Genomic DNA, 13,355 nt, shown 5'->3' with positions numbered 1-13,355 from the left:
AAATGGCTAAAATTTAATTATAGAATTTTTGATTTTTGATTTTGTTGTTGTTGTTGTTGAAATCGAATTCAAATAAAATAATTCAAATTCAATTAAGCAATTTGGTTTATATAAATTGGCTTCAATTTTCTTTTCAAATGTTTTGAATTTAAAAAAAAAGAAAAAGAAAATTTTTATTGAAAATGAGCAGAAGTAGTGAAACTGAAAGTGAAATCATTTCACTTCCAAAATATATTTTTAATTTGTTCGTATCAACAATAAACGATCTGATAGAAATAAAAAGTCAATATGATATTTGGGGAGGTTATTTTAAAGAAAGCGACGAAAATTCAAAATGGTATTTGAAACGTTTTCCATATAAACCTATTTATGGTATACCTGATTCATTAGATTGTGATCAATCAATTCGACAACGATTTAATGAATGTGAAATATTGTCACATAAAGAATGGGATATTTCTATTAATGAATATGTAAGTTTTATCTAATTATGTTTCTATTATTTATCGCTATTCACTTGAATGAATATTATTATTATTATTATAATCAAAATAGTTTTATATCACAAGACGATTTTGTTGTTTTGTATGGGATTCAATGCATTGTGAATATAATATTGCCGCTAAATGTGATGAAGAATATGCAAAAAAACTTAGAAATATTACATTTGAATCATTTGAAAAAGCATGTGATACAATTTCAGCAACTGATGGAAGTTTTTGTTGTTTGTTTTCATTAACTTTTAACAATACATTTAAAAATATAGTCTATGTATTGACGTTCATAATAATGTTTATTGTAATATCTTATAGAATAAATGATGCTTGTAATTATGCTAAAAAGTACGGTAAATAATAATTATCAAATTATTGAACAATTTTTAATATAAATGAATTTTCTTTTTCTATCCAAAAAAAACATTTAGATTAAAAATGATGAATAATAATAATCAAAATATGTCTAATGGACCAACAAATTTTCGAAATGTAAGAAGTAAATCAATCAGTCGATTTCAATTTGATAATAAAACTGATACACTGAATGTTAGACGAACATTATCAGCACCAACACTATCAGTACCACCGACACCACCACCACAACCACCATCACAACAAACATCAATAGTTTCAACACCAACAAATTTTGGAAATGTAAGAAGTAAATCAATCAGTCAATTCCAATTTGATAATAAAACTGATACACTGAATGTTAGACGAACATTATCAGCACCAATAATACCAACGATTAATTTAAATGCATATAACAATATAAATACAGCTACGTCAGCTATACAAAGTGACGATTCATTAAACAAAGTTTTTGTTCAACCACAATCATCATTATCATCATTATCATCATTATCATCATCAATAACAGATCAAATATCGGACGTAAACATAATACAATCCGGTTCTGTTGATCGTATGTTAACAAATAGTAATCAAATTTTATAAAAAAAAAATTAATGAAATATTAATATTATTATTATGAATGATGAAATCAAAATTTTAGAAATTTCAAAAAAAATGATTATAATAAAAATTTTACAATAAACAAAATGAATATGATGTGTGTGTGTGTGTGTGTAAAGATGTAAAGAAAGAAAGTGATTTGAAAATTCGTTCAACAAAAAAAAATGGCTAAAATTTAATTTCAGAATATTTGATTTTGTTGTTGAAATCGAATTCAAATAAAACAATTCAAATTCAATTAAGCAATTTGGTTTATATAAATTGGCTTCAATTTTCTTATCAAATGTTTTGAATTAAAAAAAAAAAAAATTTTATTGAAAATGAGCAAAAGTAGTGAAACTGAAAGTGAAATCATTTCACTTCCAAAATATATTTTTAATTTGTTCGTATCAACAATAAACGATCTGAGAAATATAAAAAGACAATATGGTATTTGGGGAGGTTATTTTAAAGAAAGCAACGAAAATTCAAAATGGTATTTGAAACGTTTTCCATATAAACCTATTTATGGTTTACCTGATTCATTAGATTGTGATCAATCAATTCGACAACGATTTAATGAATGTGAAATATTGTCACATGAAGAATGGGATGTTTCTATTAATGAATATGTAAGTTTTATCTAATTATTTATCGCTATTCACTTAAATGAATATTATTATTATTATAATCAAAATAGCTTTTTATCACAAGACGATTTTGTTGTTTTGTATGGGATTCAATGCATTGTGAATATAATATTGCCGCTAAATGTGATGAAGATTTTTCAAAAAAACTTAAAAATATTACATTGGAATCATTTGAAAAAGCATGTGATATAATTTCAGCAACTGATGGAAGTTTTTGTTGTTTGTTTTCATTAACTTTTAACAAAACATTTAAAAATATAGTCTATGTATTGACGTTCATAATAATGTTTATTGTAATATCTTATAGAATAAATGATGCTTGTAATTATGCTAAAAAGTATGGTAAATAATGATTATCAAATTATTGAACAACTTTTATATAAATGAATTTTCTTTTTTTATCCAAAAAAAACATTTAGATTAAAAATAATGAATAATAATAATCAAAATATGTCTGATGGACCAACAAATTTTCGAAATGTAAGAAGTAAATCAATCAGTCAATTCCAATTTGATAATAAAACTGATACACTGAATGTTAGACGAACATTATCAGCACCAACACTATCAGTACCACCGACACCACCACCACAACCAACATCAATAGTTTCAATTCCAACAACAGTAATTAATCAAATATCGGGAATAATACAACCAAATAATGTTGATATATTTGAAAAAATGTTAACAAAATTTTTATAATTATTACTGAAAATCCAAAAAAAAATTGATAATTTTTACAATAAACGATTATTAATAAAAATTAGTTATTTTTGTTGTTGTTTTTTTTCAATCAAATTCAAATTAATACAAAATAATTTCAATTTCAAAAAAAAAATAACCAATGATAATTTGATTAGAGTTTTTTTTGGCTTCCGAAAATTCCAATTAACCACATAACCATATTTAAATCTGGTATAAATTTTTCCATTCAAATTGTTTTCGTTTTGAATAAACTTGAAAAAAAAACTTGTCCAAATTGAAACAATGAGTTTATTAGATACTACTCCAATCAATGCGTTTTTAATGAAATTATTAAAATCAACTTTTAAGTCAATTAAAAAATCAATTGATTTTGTTTTTTATGTTGATAAATTTTTTGAAATTAATAAACAAAAACGAACAAATCCAAAATGGTATTTGGAACGTTTTCCATATAAACCTATTTATGGTTTACCTGATTCATTAGATTGTGATCAATCAATTCGACAACGATTTAATGAATGTGAAATATGGTCACATAAAGAATGGGATATTGATAAAACTGATTATGTAAGTTTTTTATCATATCTATAAAAACTAAAATATTTTGTATTCTTTTTTTTTCCTGATTTAAATTATTATTAAACAACTAATTAACTAACTAAAAATTATATCTGATTATTTAAAAATAAGTTTTATACTACAAAACGATTTTGTTGTTTTGTATGGGATTCAATGAATTGTGAATATAATATTGCCAATAAATGTGATGAAGAATATTCAAAAAAACTTAAAAATATTACATTGGAATCATTTAAAAAATGTTGGAAAAAAATTTTTATACCTGGTATACCTAATGATAATTATTTTTGTTTGATTTCACCATCAAATCAAAAAACATTTAGAATAATTGCAGGTATATTATGGACTATTTATTTGTTCATTATTATATCTATTTGTATATATCGATATGTTGATTTTAAAGAAAGGTAAGTAGTGTGAATATAAGTTATTTGATTATTAATTTTATATTTGAATTTTTTTATTCAAATCAATTAATAAATCAATAATTTTTAGATTTAATGTAGAAGGTTTGGCCGATTATCGACATTCATCCGAACCAATTCTAATAAAATATAAAAAAATAAATGAAGTACCAGAACGACCAATAATACCAGTGATTAATTTAAATGCATATAACAATATAAATACAGCAGCTGTACAAAGTGACGATCCATTAAATAAAGTTTTTGTTCAACCACAATTATCAACATTATCATCATTATCATTATCATCATCATCAATAACAGATCAAATATCGGACGTAAACATAATACAATCCGGTCCTGTTGATCGTATGTTAACAAATAGTAATCAAATTTTATAAAAAAAAAATTAATGAAATATTAATATTATTATTATGAATGATGAAATCAAAATTTTAGAAATTTCAAAAAAAAATGATTAAAATTAATAATAATTTTACAATAAACAAAACAAAATCGAATGAATATGATGTGTGTGTGCTTGTGTGTGTAAAGATGTAAAGAAAGAAAATTCAAAACAAAAACAAACAAACAAAAAATGAGAAAATTCGAAATTAATCAATAAAATAGTTGTTGTTGTTGTTGTGTATGGTGGTGTTTACAAGGAATGTTTATTGATTTTAGTTTTTTGTTTGATCCAAAAATTTTTTTTTCCGATTGATTGATGGATGGATAACGAAAATGGCAGGATTAATTTTGATCCACTGGTGAAGAATTTAAAAAAATTTTTTTGGATCAATCAACAAAACTGATGAATCTGGTTACGGTGGTTGGTTCGGATGCAGAAACAATATTAAAAAAAAACAAGCAAGCCAAATAGCAAATCACATGTTTGGTTTAAATTTTAATTTTCTGAATTCTTTGTTAATTAATTTCATTTCCATCATTGTGACTAACTTGATGATAGCCTTTATCTCGTTTGAAAAAACCAGTCTAAATATTGATTGATTGAAAAATAAGGATTAGAAATCGATAATCGAATAAAACAAACAAATTAACAAATTACCTTGCATAATATTGAAATAATTAATAATAAAATAATTAGACCAATAATAATTGCTAATAAATACCACCACCAACTTGCTTGTGGTATTTTATGTATAGCATCAGGATAGGCATCAGTTTCGATCTATATATATAAATATGGAAAATAAAATATTGATTGATTTGAAAAAAATCAAAATTAAAATTTGTTTTGTTTTGTTTTTGATTTACCAAAAAAATATCATCATGTTCATCCTGTATAATATTATATAATGGATTTAATTGTATACGTCCTTTGGATTGTATTGTAACATGATGAAAATGTGAAAAATCTTCAATAAATGTTGCATTCCATAATCTTGAACGTATATGTATGACCTGTTTGTTTGTTTTTTGAAAGGGAGAAATCAATAAATAAATAGTAGATTGATTTTTAATTCAATGCAACAACAAAAAAAACTTACAGCTGTACGATTTGGTTCAATTTGTGAAATCCAGCAACGAATTTTTACACAACGTGCACCTAAACCACATGTTAAATGTGCAACATTTGTTATATGGCCATCTTTATCACGAATTTGTTGTTGTTGTTGTTGAATAACATTACGACGACGTCTAATATTTTCATTATCATCTTTAACATTTTGAAAATCTTTTGGATTTACATATTTTGAATCAAGATCACAATAACCAAGTTGTCCGGTAACACTTGGTTTTGATAATATATAAAGTATCCATTTACCAAATTCTCTTGAATTATCAATTTGATATGGCCAATCAATTAGAACGGCAACATCTTTTGCACGTAATGGTCCTTTATTTGTTACAATATAACGATGAATAATTTTTTCACCAATTTCATCTTCAAATTTCATTGCCATTTCACCACGAATTTCACCACCAAAATGAATTTCTTTTGGTGCTGAAATACCCGATAATTCTAATTCAGCACGTCTTTGTATTTCGGTATAAAATTCCAAATGATTATCTAAACCAGATATATCGTTTGAAGATCTAAAAACAAAATTATCAAGAAAAATTATTTATTTGTTGATGAACATAATAAAATACATACGTTACTACTTTTATACTGATAAAAAATTCATGTTGACGATCATCAATTTGATAGCTATTAAAACGTAGCTGAAAATCCGTACGACCTTTATTGAATGGATTAGCTAATTCACAACGGACCTGATTTTTAGTTGGTACACAATCAACTTGATCATCGATAATTTTTCTTCCAACATAGCTAATATTTGGTGAATGATCAATAATAATTGCTGTATCATAAGCTGGTTCGGCACGATTCAATAAACTAATATTTACAAGAATATTTTCATCATCCAATATCATTGTATAATTATTTTCATTTTTCTTCTTTTTTGCACGTAATAATTCAGCTTTTAATAAAAGATTACTATCACAAATATCATCATGGCCACAATCTTTATTAAATTTTGCATAAAATATACGTTGTGCTTCTTGTTGATCAAGTATTGGATATTCATTTATATCGGGTAATGGTTCACCTTCTCTTGGTAATTCTGGTTTTGTTTGTTTCAATGAATATGATAATTTAAAGGCAATTTTATTCTGTATATCTTGTTTTTCTTTTAGATAAATTAATTCTTTTGTACAATATTCACGTGTATAACCATAATCTATGATAATAATTTGAAAATATTTAAAATGAGAAAAAAAATTCGAAAAAAAAACAAACCTAATGAAATAGTTTTTTCAACAATATTAGGTGAATTATCCATTGAATTACGAAATATAACACGATAATATTTTTGCCGTCCGGCAAATGTTTCAGCTTCAATACGATAACGTAATGCAAATTTTGATAATGAATTCATATTATTACTTAGATCGGTAAATTGAAAACAAGGTCGAACAGAAAAACAAGACATTTTACTTGCAGGATCTTCCGGACAACCAATTGTATTTGGATCAATTTGTGTCATATTACCATGTACTAATGTTTTTATACGTATAATTGGTCTTGAACGTAATAAAATTATTGCATCACTTTCATATGCACCAATAAGTAAATCTGGATATGAATTACGATCTAAATCCAGATTACCAGATAATGAATAACCAAATGTACGGATTTGATTTAATGGTGATGGTAATTCTTTTGCCATAATAACTTGTGATGGTTCTGTTTTTAAACCATTTTGACTACCCGAATAAATATAAACAATACCATTATCATCATATGGTGCACCAATAGCTAAATCATCAAAATTATCACGATTAAGATCACCAGCATTTGCAATGGAAAAACCAAAACGTGATTCTAATCGACCAGTTAAACGAACATGTTTATCAAATGAACCAATACGTAAATCTTTTTGTCGATAAATATAAACAGCACCACCATTATCATTTGAATCATAATAGAATGGTGCACCGATTGCTAAATCTGAATGTCTGAAGAGAAGAAAAATTTCCGAAAAAAAAATTTAGAAAAATTCAACAAAAAAAAAATTAACTTACTTATCACCATCACAATCAAAACTAGCCATTGAATAACCAAATGATGAACCAATTTGTTCACCATGTAAACGTCCACGTATATCAAATTCAATACGACCAGAATCTTTACTATAAAATATTACTTCACCAGTTCCATTTGAACGTGGTGCACCAGTTGCAATAATAATTTTATCATCACCAAAAAAATCACCACTTGTAACACTCATTCCTAGATAGCTATATTTATCAACAGGTGATTTACCTTCAATTACTGGTCCCATATACCAGGTTTTATCATCTTTTATACTATAACTGTTGTTTTTTTTTGATTGAAATTTTTCAATTAAAATTTAAAAAAAAAATTCAAAAATAAGAAAAAAAAACGAAGAGAAAAAAAAATTAATCAGAATTTTTGTCGATGAAGAAAAAGGAGGAATTTTCATTTTTTCATAAAAAAAAGCGCTCAGCATCAGCAGAATCATTTCATAGACAAAAGAAAACTTTTTGTTTCCAATTTCCAATACGATAGATAAGGATATTTTTTTCTCAATTGAATCAGATGATGAAAAAGAAGTAGAAGACAGAAGACAGAATTTGAAGAAATTTTAGTGAAAAAAGAAAAAAAATGACAACAAAGAATTGAAATTTCATCAAACACACAAAGACAGCAGCAAATAGCAACAGCAGCAGCAGATTTTTTTGTGGAAAAAATTGAATGAATTTAGTAATTTTTAAAGTAAATAAATATATACCCACGCCTATGGAAAGAAGAAAAAAAAGGAGGAAAAAAATAAAGAAAAATAAAAAATAAAAAATTGAAAATTTTTGAAACAAAAAAACAAATGAAAATGAAAATGGAAAAACAAGGGGGGAAAAAGCTACACGCTAAAATGATGATTTCAAGGTAGTTTTGTTTGCTTTACCGGATGTTATTGGAAAATACTGTTCCACGCCATGTATATGGACCAGGTGAACCGATAAGAATTTCGAAATTTTTTGTTATCTCACCACTGGTACCAGCTTGACAGAAACCTTTTAAAATTTTTTTTGTAAAAATTAAAAAAATTAAAAATTGAAATTTCAATTGAAAACAAACAAACAAACCAAATTGTTCATGTGCAAGATTAACAACACGACCACGACATGGTTCATATGTACGGCTATAATCCAAAAATTGTGTCAATGAATAACAGATACCGTTTCCCCAACGAAAATCTGAACCTTTTAGTACATAACGATGTGCACAGACCATTACATAGCCTAGAATAAATCAAGGTGTAAAGGTTTTTTGAATATTTTTTTTTCACAAAAAAAAAATTATACTTACCACCTTCACCTTGACTTTTGACAGTTACACCAAGCCATTGATCTTCTTTATCAATATTTTCGGAAACTATTATTATTACAAATACAAATGATAATGATGGAAAGTTTTAGATTTCTTGAAAAATTACTTACAGGTAGAATTATCTGGATCAACATAAAGATTAACACAATCATGTGCACGTGTATTTAGGTCACATTTGAATAATGCACCTGTACGTATACGGCCAATTTGTGCTCGTGGTGCACCTACTAATAGACTAAGTAAAAAGAAGAAGAATTGGGGTGATGGGCGAATGCAAAGAATTTAGAAATTTTTAAAAATTTATTTTCCAAAAAAAACATCTGCTTATTTCTAATTAGTAATTCGGATTCGGATTTTGTTTTTCTTCTTTTTTCAAAATTGCAATCAATCGATTCGATTTGATTTGATTCTTTTTTTTCTCTCTCTCAAGATCAGATTATGTTTATATTAAAAAACAAGAAGGAATTTTATTTTTAAAAATTGTTATTTGAAGAAATTTTTGTGAATATTTTTCTTTCTTTGAAAAACATCTGAATTGATTGTTTGGTTGAATTGATGCCAAATTGGATTCGGATTTGTTGGAAAATCCGAAAAAAATTCAGTATGCAATAATCATAAATATCGATTATATCGATTGTCGGATTTTTTTCGGATGTTCAAAATAAGTGAAACATTCGAAAAATGATAAACGTTCGAATTCGAATCCAAGGTCCCATAATTGACAACATACGAATATCATTCGATTCAATCAACCAGAAAAAAGAAATACATTCTTCGTGAAAAAATTTCTATTTTGCTGAAAAAAATCATCATTATCAAGCCAATAATCATTGAACAAAGTATGTTCAACACATTTGAATTATATTTTGTTTGTTTAGTCTTTTTTCGGGGATTTTTTTTTTTGCTGTTCTGTTTGTTTATTCATTCACTAGCATTGCAAGCCATTGGCCATTGGCTTCGTCCACTAAGTGGACGAAGTCTAGCTTAGTCATAAGGCCAAGTCCAATGCAAGCCAGCCATTTGTTTATGTAAAAAATCAAAAGATCCTTATAAATAAAAAATGCAAGCCATCCATTTTTCGAGCATGCGCATTGAAATAGAAAAAAGTGTTTCGTCTCAGCCAGCCAGCCAGCCAGCCAGCCAGCCAGCCAGTCAGTGTTTTACTTTTTTATGTTATTAGATTTCATTTTATTTTATGTGTTTAATCGATCTTTTTCAAGTGTGTGTGGCTGATATTTGACTAATATAGGTATAAATTTCTATGTTTTTTTTTGTTTTGTTTTTACATTTCGAATAAACCACAAAGTAAACGAAAAAAGCCGGTGAAAAATCATGCCAAAAAATTTTTTATTCAGCAATAAAAAAAATTTTCGATCATGGTATATTCGATATTCTTGGAGAAGATCCCTCGTCAATCATTGATGATAACCTGAATTTGAGATTTTCACACCACCAATAACCATGACAACCAATAAAAAGAAAAGAAAAGAAAGGTAACCTTAATGTGTGTGATATATGTGTTTTTTCATCAAGAAAGAGATATGATGAAGGGCAACATGGCAACCGATCATAAATATACAAACATTCAATCTAATCATCATCAATAACAATAACAACTAAATTAAACAAACAAAATGAAACTAAACGTAAAAAAAACGACAATGATGAAAAATAAAAATAAACGAATTCCACCAATTGGCCAAAGTTCAATTAGGTTGAATGTCTCTTGTTTAAGTTTTGAACTTTGGATTCTTTTTTTCCCTGTATGTTTAGTCTTGATGGAAAAGGACATTATCCTTTTCCATTATCATCATTTTGTTGTTCAAGAATAATTTTGAACAACAACAACAAAAAAGAAAATTTCCGGAAATTTAAATTTCCAAAAAAAAAAAATCTAAATCATGACATTTATGAAAGCAATAACAACAACAACAACAAAATTTGCGTAGGTGTTTGTCGCTTTTAATCATAATGATAATCTATAAATTTCTTTTTCACAAATCTAAAAGCAAAAGAAAATCTATAACACAACCTGTTGTATAAAGCAATGCAACAAGTTTTTTTTATAAAAAATATAATACCTATTTCATTATTATTATTATTATATCCATATACAGGAGATCAAGACTTTAATTGGAAAAATGTTTACCATTTTTTTCTTTCTTGAAATGATGATGATGATGATGATGAGTAGGTGGTAGTTGTCGAGCAGTTTTTTTTACTCCATCACCATCAATAGATTTTCATTTAAGAAAATGATAAACAAGATTGATACACACACACACACACACAAACAAATAATTTATATGACAATCCAAATATGGTCATCATCATCATCATCATCGTTATTATTATCAAACAACATGTATCTCTCTATGAGTATAAATGGCGAAATAATTTCCGGTTAAAGCACGTTTTTGCTTTCCAAAATTTTTTTTTTTATTTTTGCTATTTATTAAATCAAATGGCACACACCTTTTTTTTCTGCCTTCAAGAATGAAGGTCAACACCTTTTTGTTTCATTCTTTGCTTTATTTTTATTTTTTTGTGAATAAACAAATATCCATCTAAGGTTATAATCAAATTGTTTTATCTAATTTTGTTTTTGGTGAAACAAAAAAACGGTTACGTACTATTTGATAATGCCCGGTATAATATTCGAACGTTTGTTTTTTTGATCAAAAAAAAAAAAAACGTTCGAATTTTCGAATGTCTGTCTGGTTATGATTTTTGAATTTTTTGTTTGGATCATTTTTTTCTTTATTCGTACAAATAGCTCCTACACTAAATGAATAATAAAAACCTGAATGAATCTTGTTTTACAATGACAATTTGTGATTTTGTGTGGAGGTTTTTTTTTGGATATCATATTTGTTTCTGATACAAATAATGAAAAAATTGCCTCGCCTTTTATGTATGCATCTAATCCGAACAGATATGTTTATTTCAACAAAAAAAAATACCTGATGATAATGATGATCTACTATTATAATAATGATAACAAATAAACCGTCCGAAATCAAATGAATGTTGAGTTCAATGAAATTTCAAACAAGAGCAATAAAGAACAATGAATTTTGGATAATACTATGAAATAAAGAATATTCATTTATTTCAACGGGAAAAGATTTATGAAATGTTTACATTTTAAAATTTTGAACTTGAAATAAACAAACGAACGAAAGAACATCTTTAAAATCAATATCTGAAAAAAAATATCCATTAATCAATGAATTTTTTTCCCACAATATCAATTTACCAAATGATTAAATATTTTTTTTTTTGCAAGTAAGCAAATTTCATTCATTCATATTTTTTTCTGCAATGATAAGATATTTTGTTCAAATTTTTTAGAAAGAAATCGTTCTTTGAATTACATAATTTCGATGAAATAATCAGCAAAAAAAAAAAAAAAAACAAAACAAAAAATACTTACACTGGCGTTGATTGACTAGAACGTTTTATAATATGTTCGGCAACCGAATAGCCAAAATATGAATCAGGTGGACCAAATTTATATACAGGTAAATTTATATCCAAATTAAATGTTGATATTAATTGTATTAATAATGATGATATTAATATTAATGTTGGCCATATTTTACAAGTTCTATAAAGTTGCCATTTAAATAGATGACAAGAAGAATAATATTCTATTAATTGGGCCATTTTTTGGAATTTTGTTGGAATTTTTCTCGTTTCACAACCAAAAAAAGCTGTCTTTTTTTCGAAAAAAATGATTTTAGCTGCCAGAATTTTTTTTTGTTTACTCGAATTTTTTTAATCGATCAACATTTTGTTTCGTTTTTTTTCTTTTTGGTGGATTTTCATCAATTTTTTTCGAGATGTAATTATCCGGTAGCTGGCTACCGTTTCGACATTTTGATGAGGTAAGATTTTTAACAAAAAAAAAAAAAATTAATTACAACACAAAACACACAAGAAAGAATTATAAAATACACAAACAAACACCGAGGTAACAACTAATTATAAATGTAAATCGTGATTACAAATAACAACAATAATCATTATTATTTCAAATAATAATAATGATGATCCATTGTGATTTTTTTTAAAGAAGAAAAACAAAACAAAAAATTGAAATTAGATAATTAATGCTGCTGTTGTTGTTGTTGTATTTTGCATAAAGCGGATCAAAATATTTTTTAAAAGATTTTCGTTTTCCTTTTTTTTAGCAAAGAGAAATCTTCAAAACAAACAAACAAACAAATGTAAACGAGTCGATCACCACTTTTTTTTATTTTGGCTAAACCAACATCAAAACGATGAATGATTTGATTTGATTGACTGAGAATAACGATCATCAACATCAGAAGAAGATCATTATTTCTCTTTTCTTTTCGGGTTCTTCATGTTTTCTTCTCCAAAAACATCATCAAAATTGTAGATTTTTGAAGCCACTCCTTCATCAAACATCATTGATGGAAGTTGCATACATCAGAAAATAGTATAGGAAAAAAATTGATTTTTTTTTCCTGATTCGCAATGTGGTTGGAGAAGAAGAAGAAGCCATGGACGAATCCAAACAAGACATCAACAGCTGGCTGTATACTGCAGTATCAACAGCAGCAGCAAAAACAAATATTGTTTGCAATATATTGCATTTCAGGAAAAAAATTTTTTTGGCTCAAAAAACAAGAATCCAAGATACTGCTGTCATCTATGT

At 26.3% G+C, this 13,355-nt stretch overlaps 4 protein-coding genes across 4 annotated transcripts; 3 read left to right on the top strand and 1 right to left on the bottom strand.

Moving 5' to 3' along the window:
- Positions 1-150: 150 nt before the first annotated feature.
- On the top strand, positions 151-1,559 carry LOC142646344 (uncharacterized). Its single transcript, XM_075824985.1, has 3 exons — positions 151-473; positions 556-842; positions 926-1,559. The coding sequence occupies exons 1-3, from the start codon at positions 183-185 to the stop codon at positions 1,452-1,454; spliced, it is 1,107 nt and encodes a 368-aa protein (XP_075681100.1). The 5' UTR covers positions 151-182; the 3' UTR covers positions 1,455-1,559.
- An 89-nt stretch (positions 1,560-1,648) lies between these two features.
- Positions 1,649-2,867, top strand: LOC113791375 (uncharacterized). Its single transcript, XM_027341144.2, has 3 exons — positions 1,649-2,083; positions 2,152-2,438; positions 2,521-2,867. Exons 1-3 carry the CDS (start codon positions 1,793-1,795, stop codon positions 2,801-2,803), a joined length of 861 nt encoding a protein of 286 aa, XP_027196945.2. The 5' UTR covers positions 1,649-1,792; the 3' UTR covers positions 2,804-2,867.
- A 200-nt stretch (positions 2,868-3,067) lies between these two features.
- On the top strand, positions 3,068-4,656 carry LOC142646372 (uncharacterized). The gene is made up of 3 exons (XM_075825083.1): positions 3,068-3,373; positions 3,497-3,792; positions 3,881-4,656. Exons 1-3 carry the CDS (start codon positions 3,089-3,091, stop codon positions 4,188-4,190), a joined length of 891 nt encoding a protein of 296 aa, XP_075681198.1. The 5' UTR covers positions 3,068-3,088; the 3' UTR covers positions 4,191-4,656.
- On the bottom strand, positions 4,199-13,218 carry LOC113791332 (integrin alpha-PS1-like). The gene is made up of 12 exons (XM_027341100.2): positions 12,105-13,218; positions 8,779-8,903; positions 8,648-8,713; positions 8,425-8,580; positions 8,244-8,352; positions 7,342-7,632; positions 6,557-7,275; positions 5,909-6,497; positions 5,298-5,847; positions 5,065-5,211; positions 4,856-4,978; positions 4,199-4,782 (listed from the first exon to the last, which is right to left on the bottom strand). The coding sequence occupies exons 1-12, from the start codon at positions 12,335-12,337 to the stop codon at positions 4,714-4,716; spliced, it is 3,177 nt and encodes a 1,058-aa protein (XP_027196901.2). The 5' UTR covers positions 12,338-13,218; the 3' UTR covers positions 4,199-4,713.
- Between the last annotated feature and the right edge of the window lie 137 nt (positions 13,219-13,355).

Source organism: Dermatophagoides pteronyssinus, unplaced genomic scaffold (genome assembly GCF_027571235.1).
Source record: "Dermatophagoides pteronyssinus isolate colony J.1.1.1.1 unplaced genomic scaffold, Derpt_VIB-CSIC_2022.12 sq0003, whole genome shotgun sequence".
In the NCBI taxonomy this organism is placed as follows: Eukaryota; Metazoa; Arthropoda; class Arachnida; order Sarcoptiformes; family Pyroglyphidae; genus Dermatophagoides; species Dermatophagoides pteronyssinus.
The sequence above is the reverse complement of the archived record's forward strand: the minus strand, read 5'-3'. Positions and strand labels throughout refer to the sequence as shown.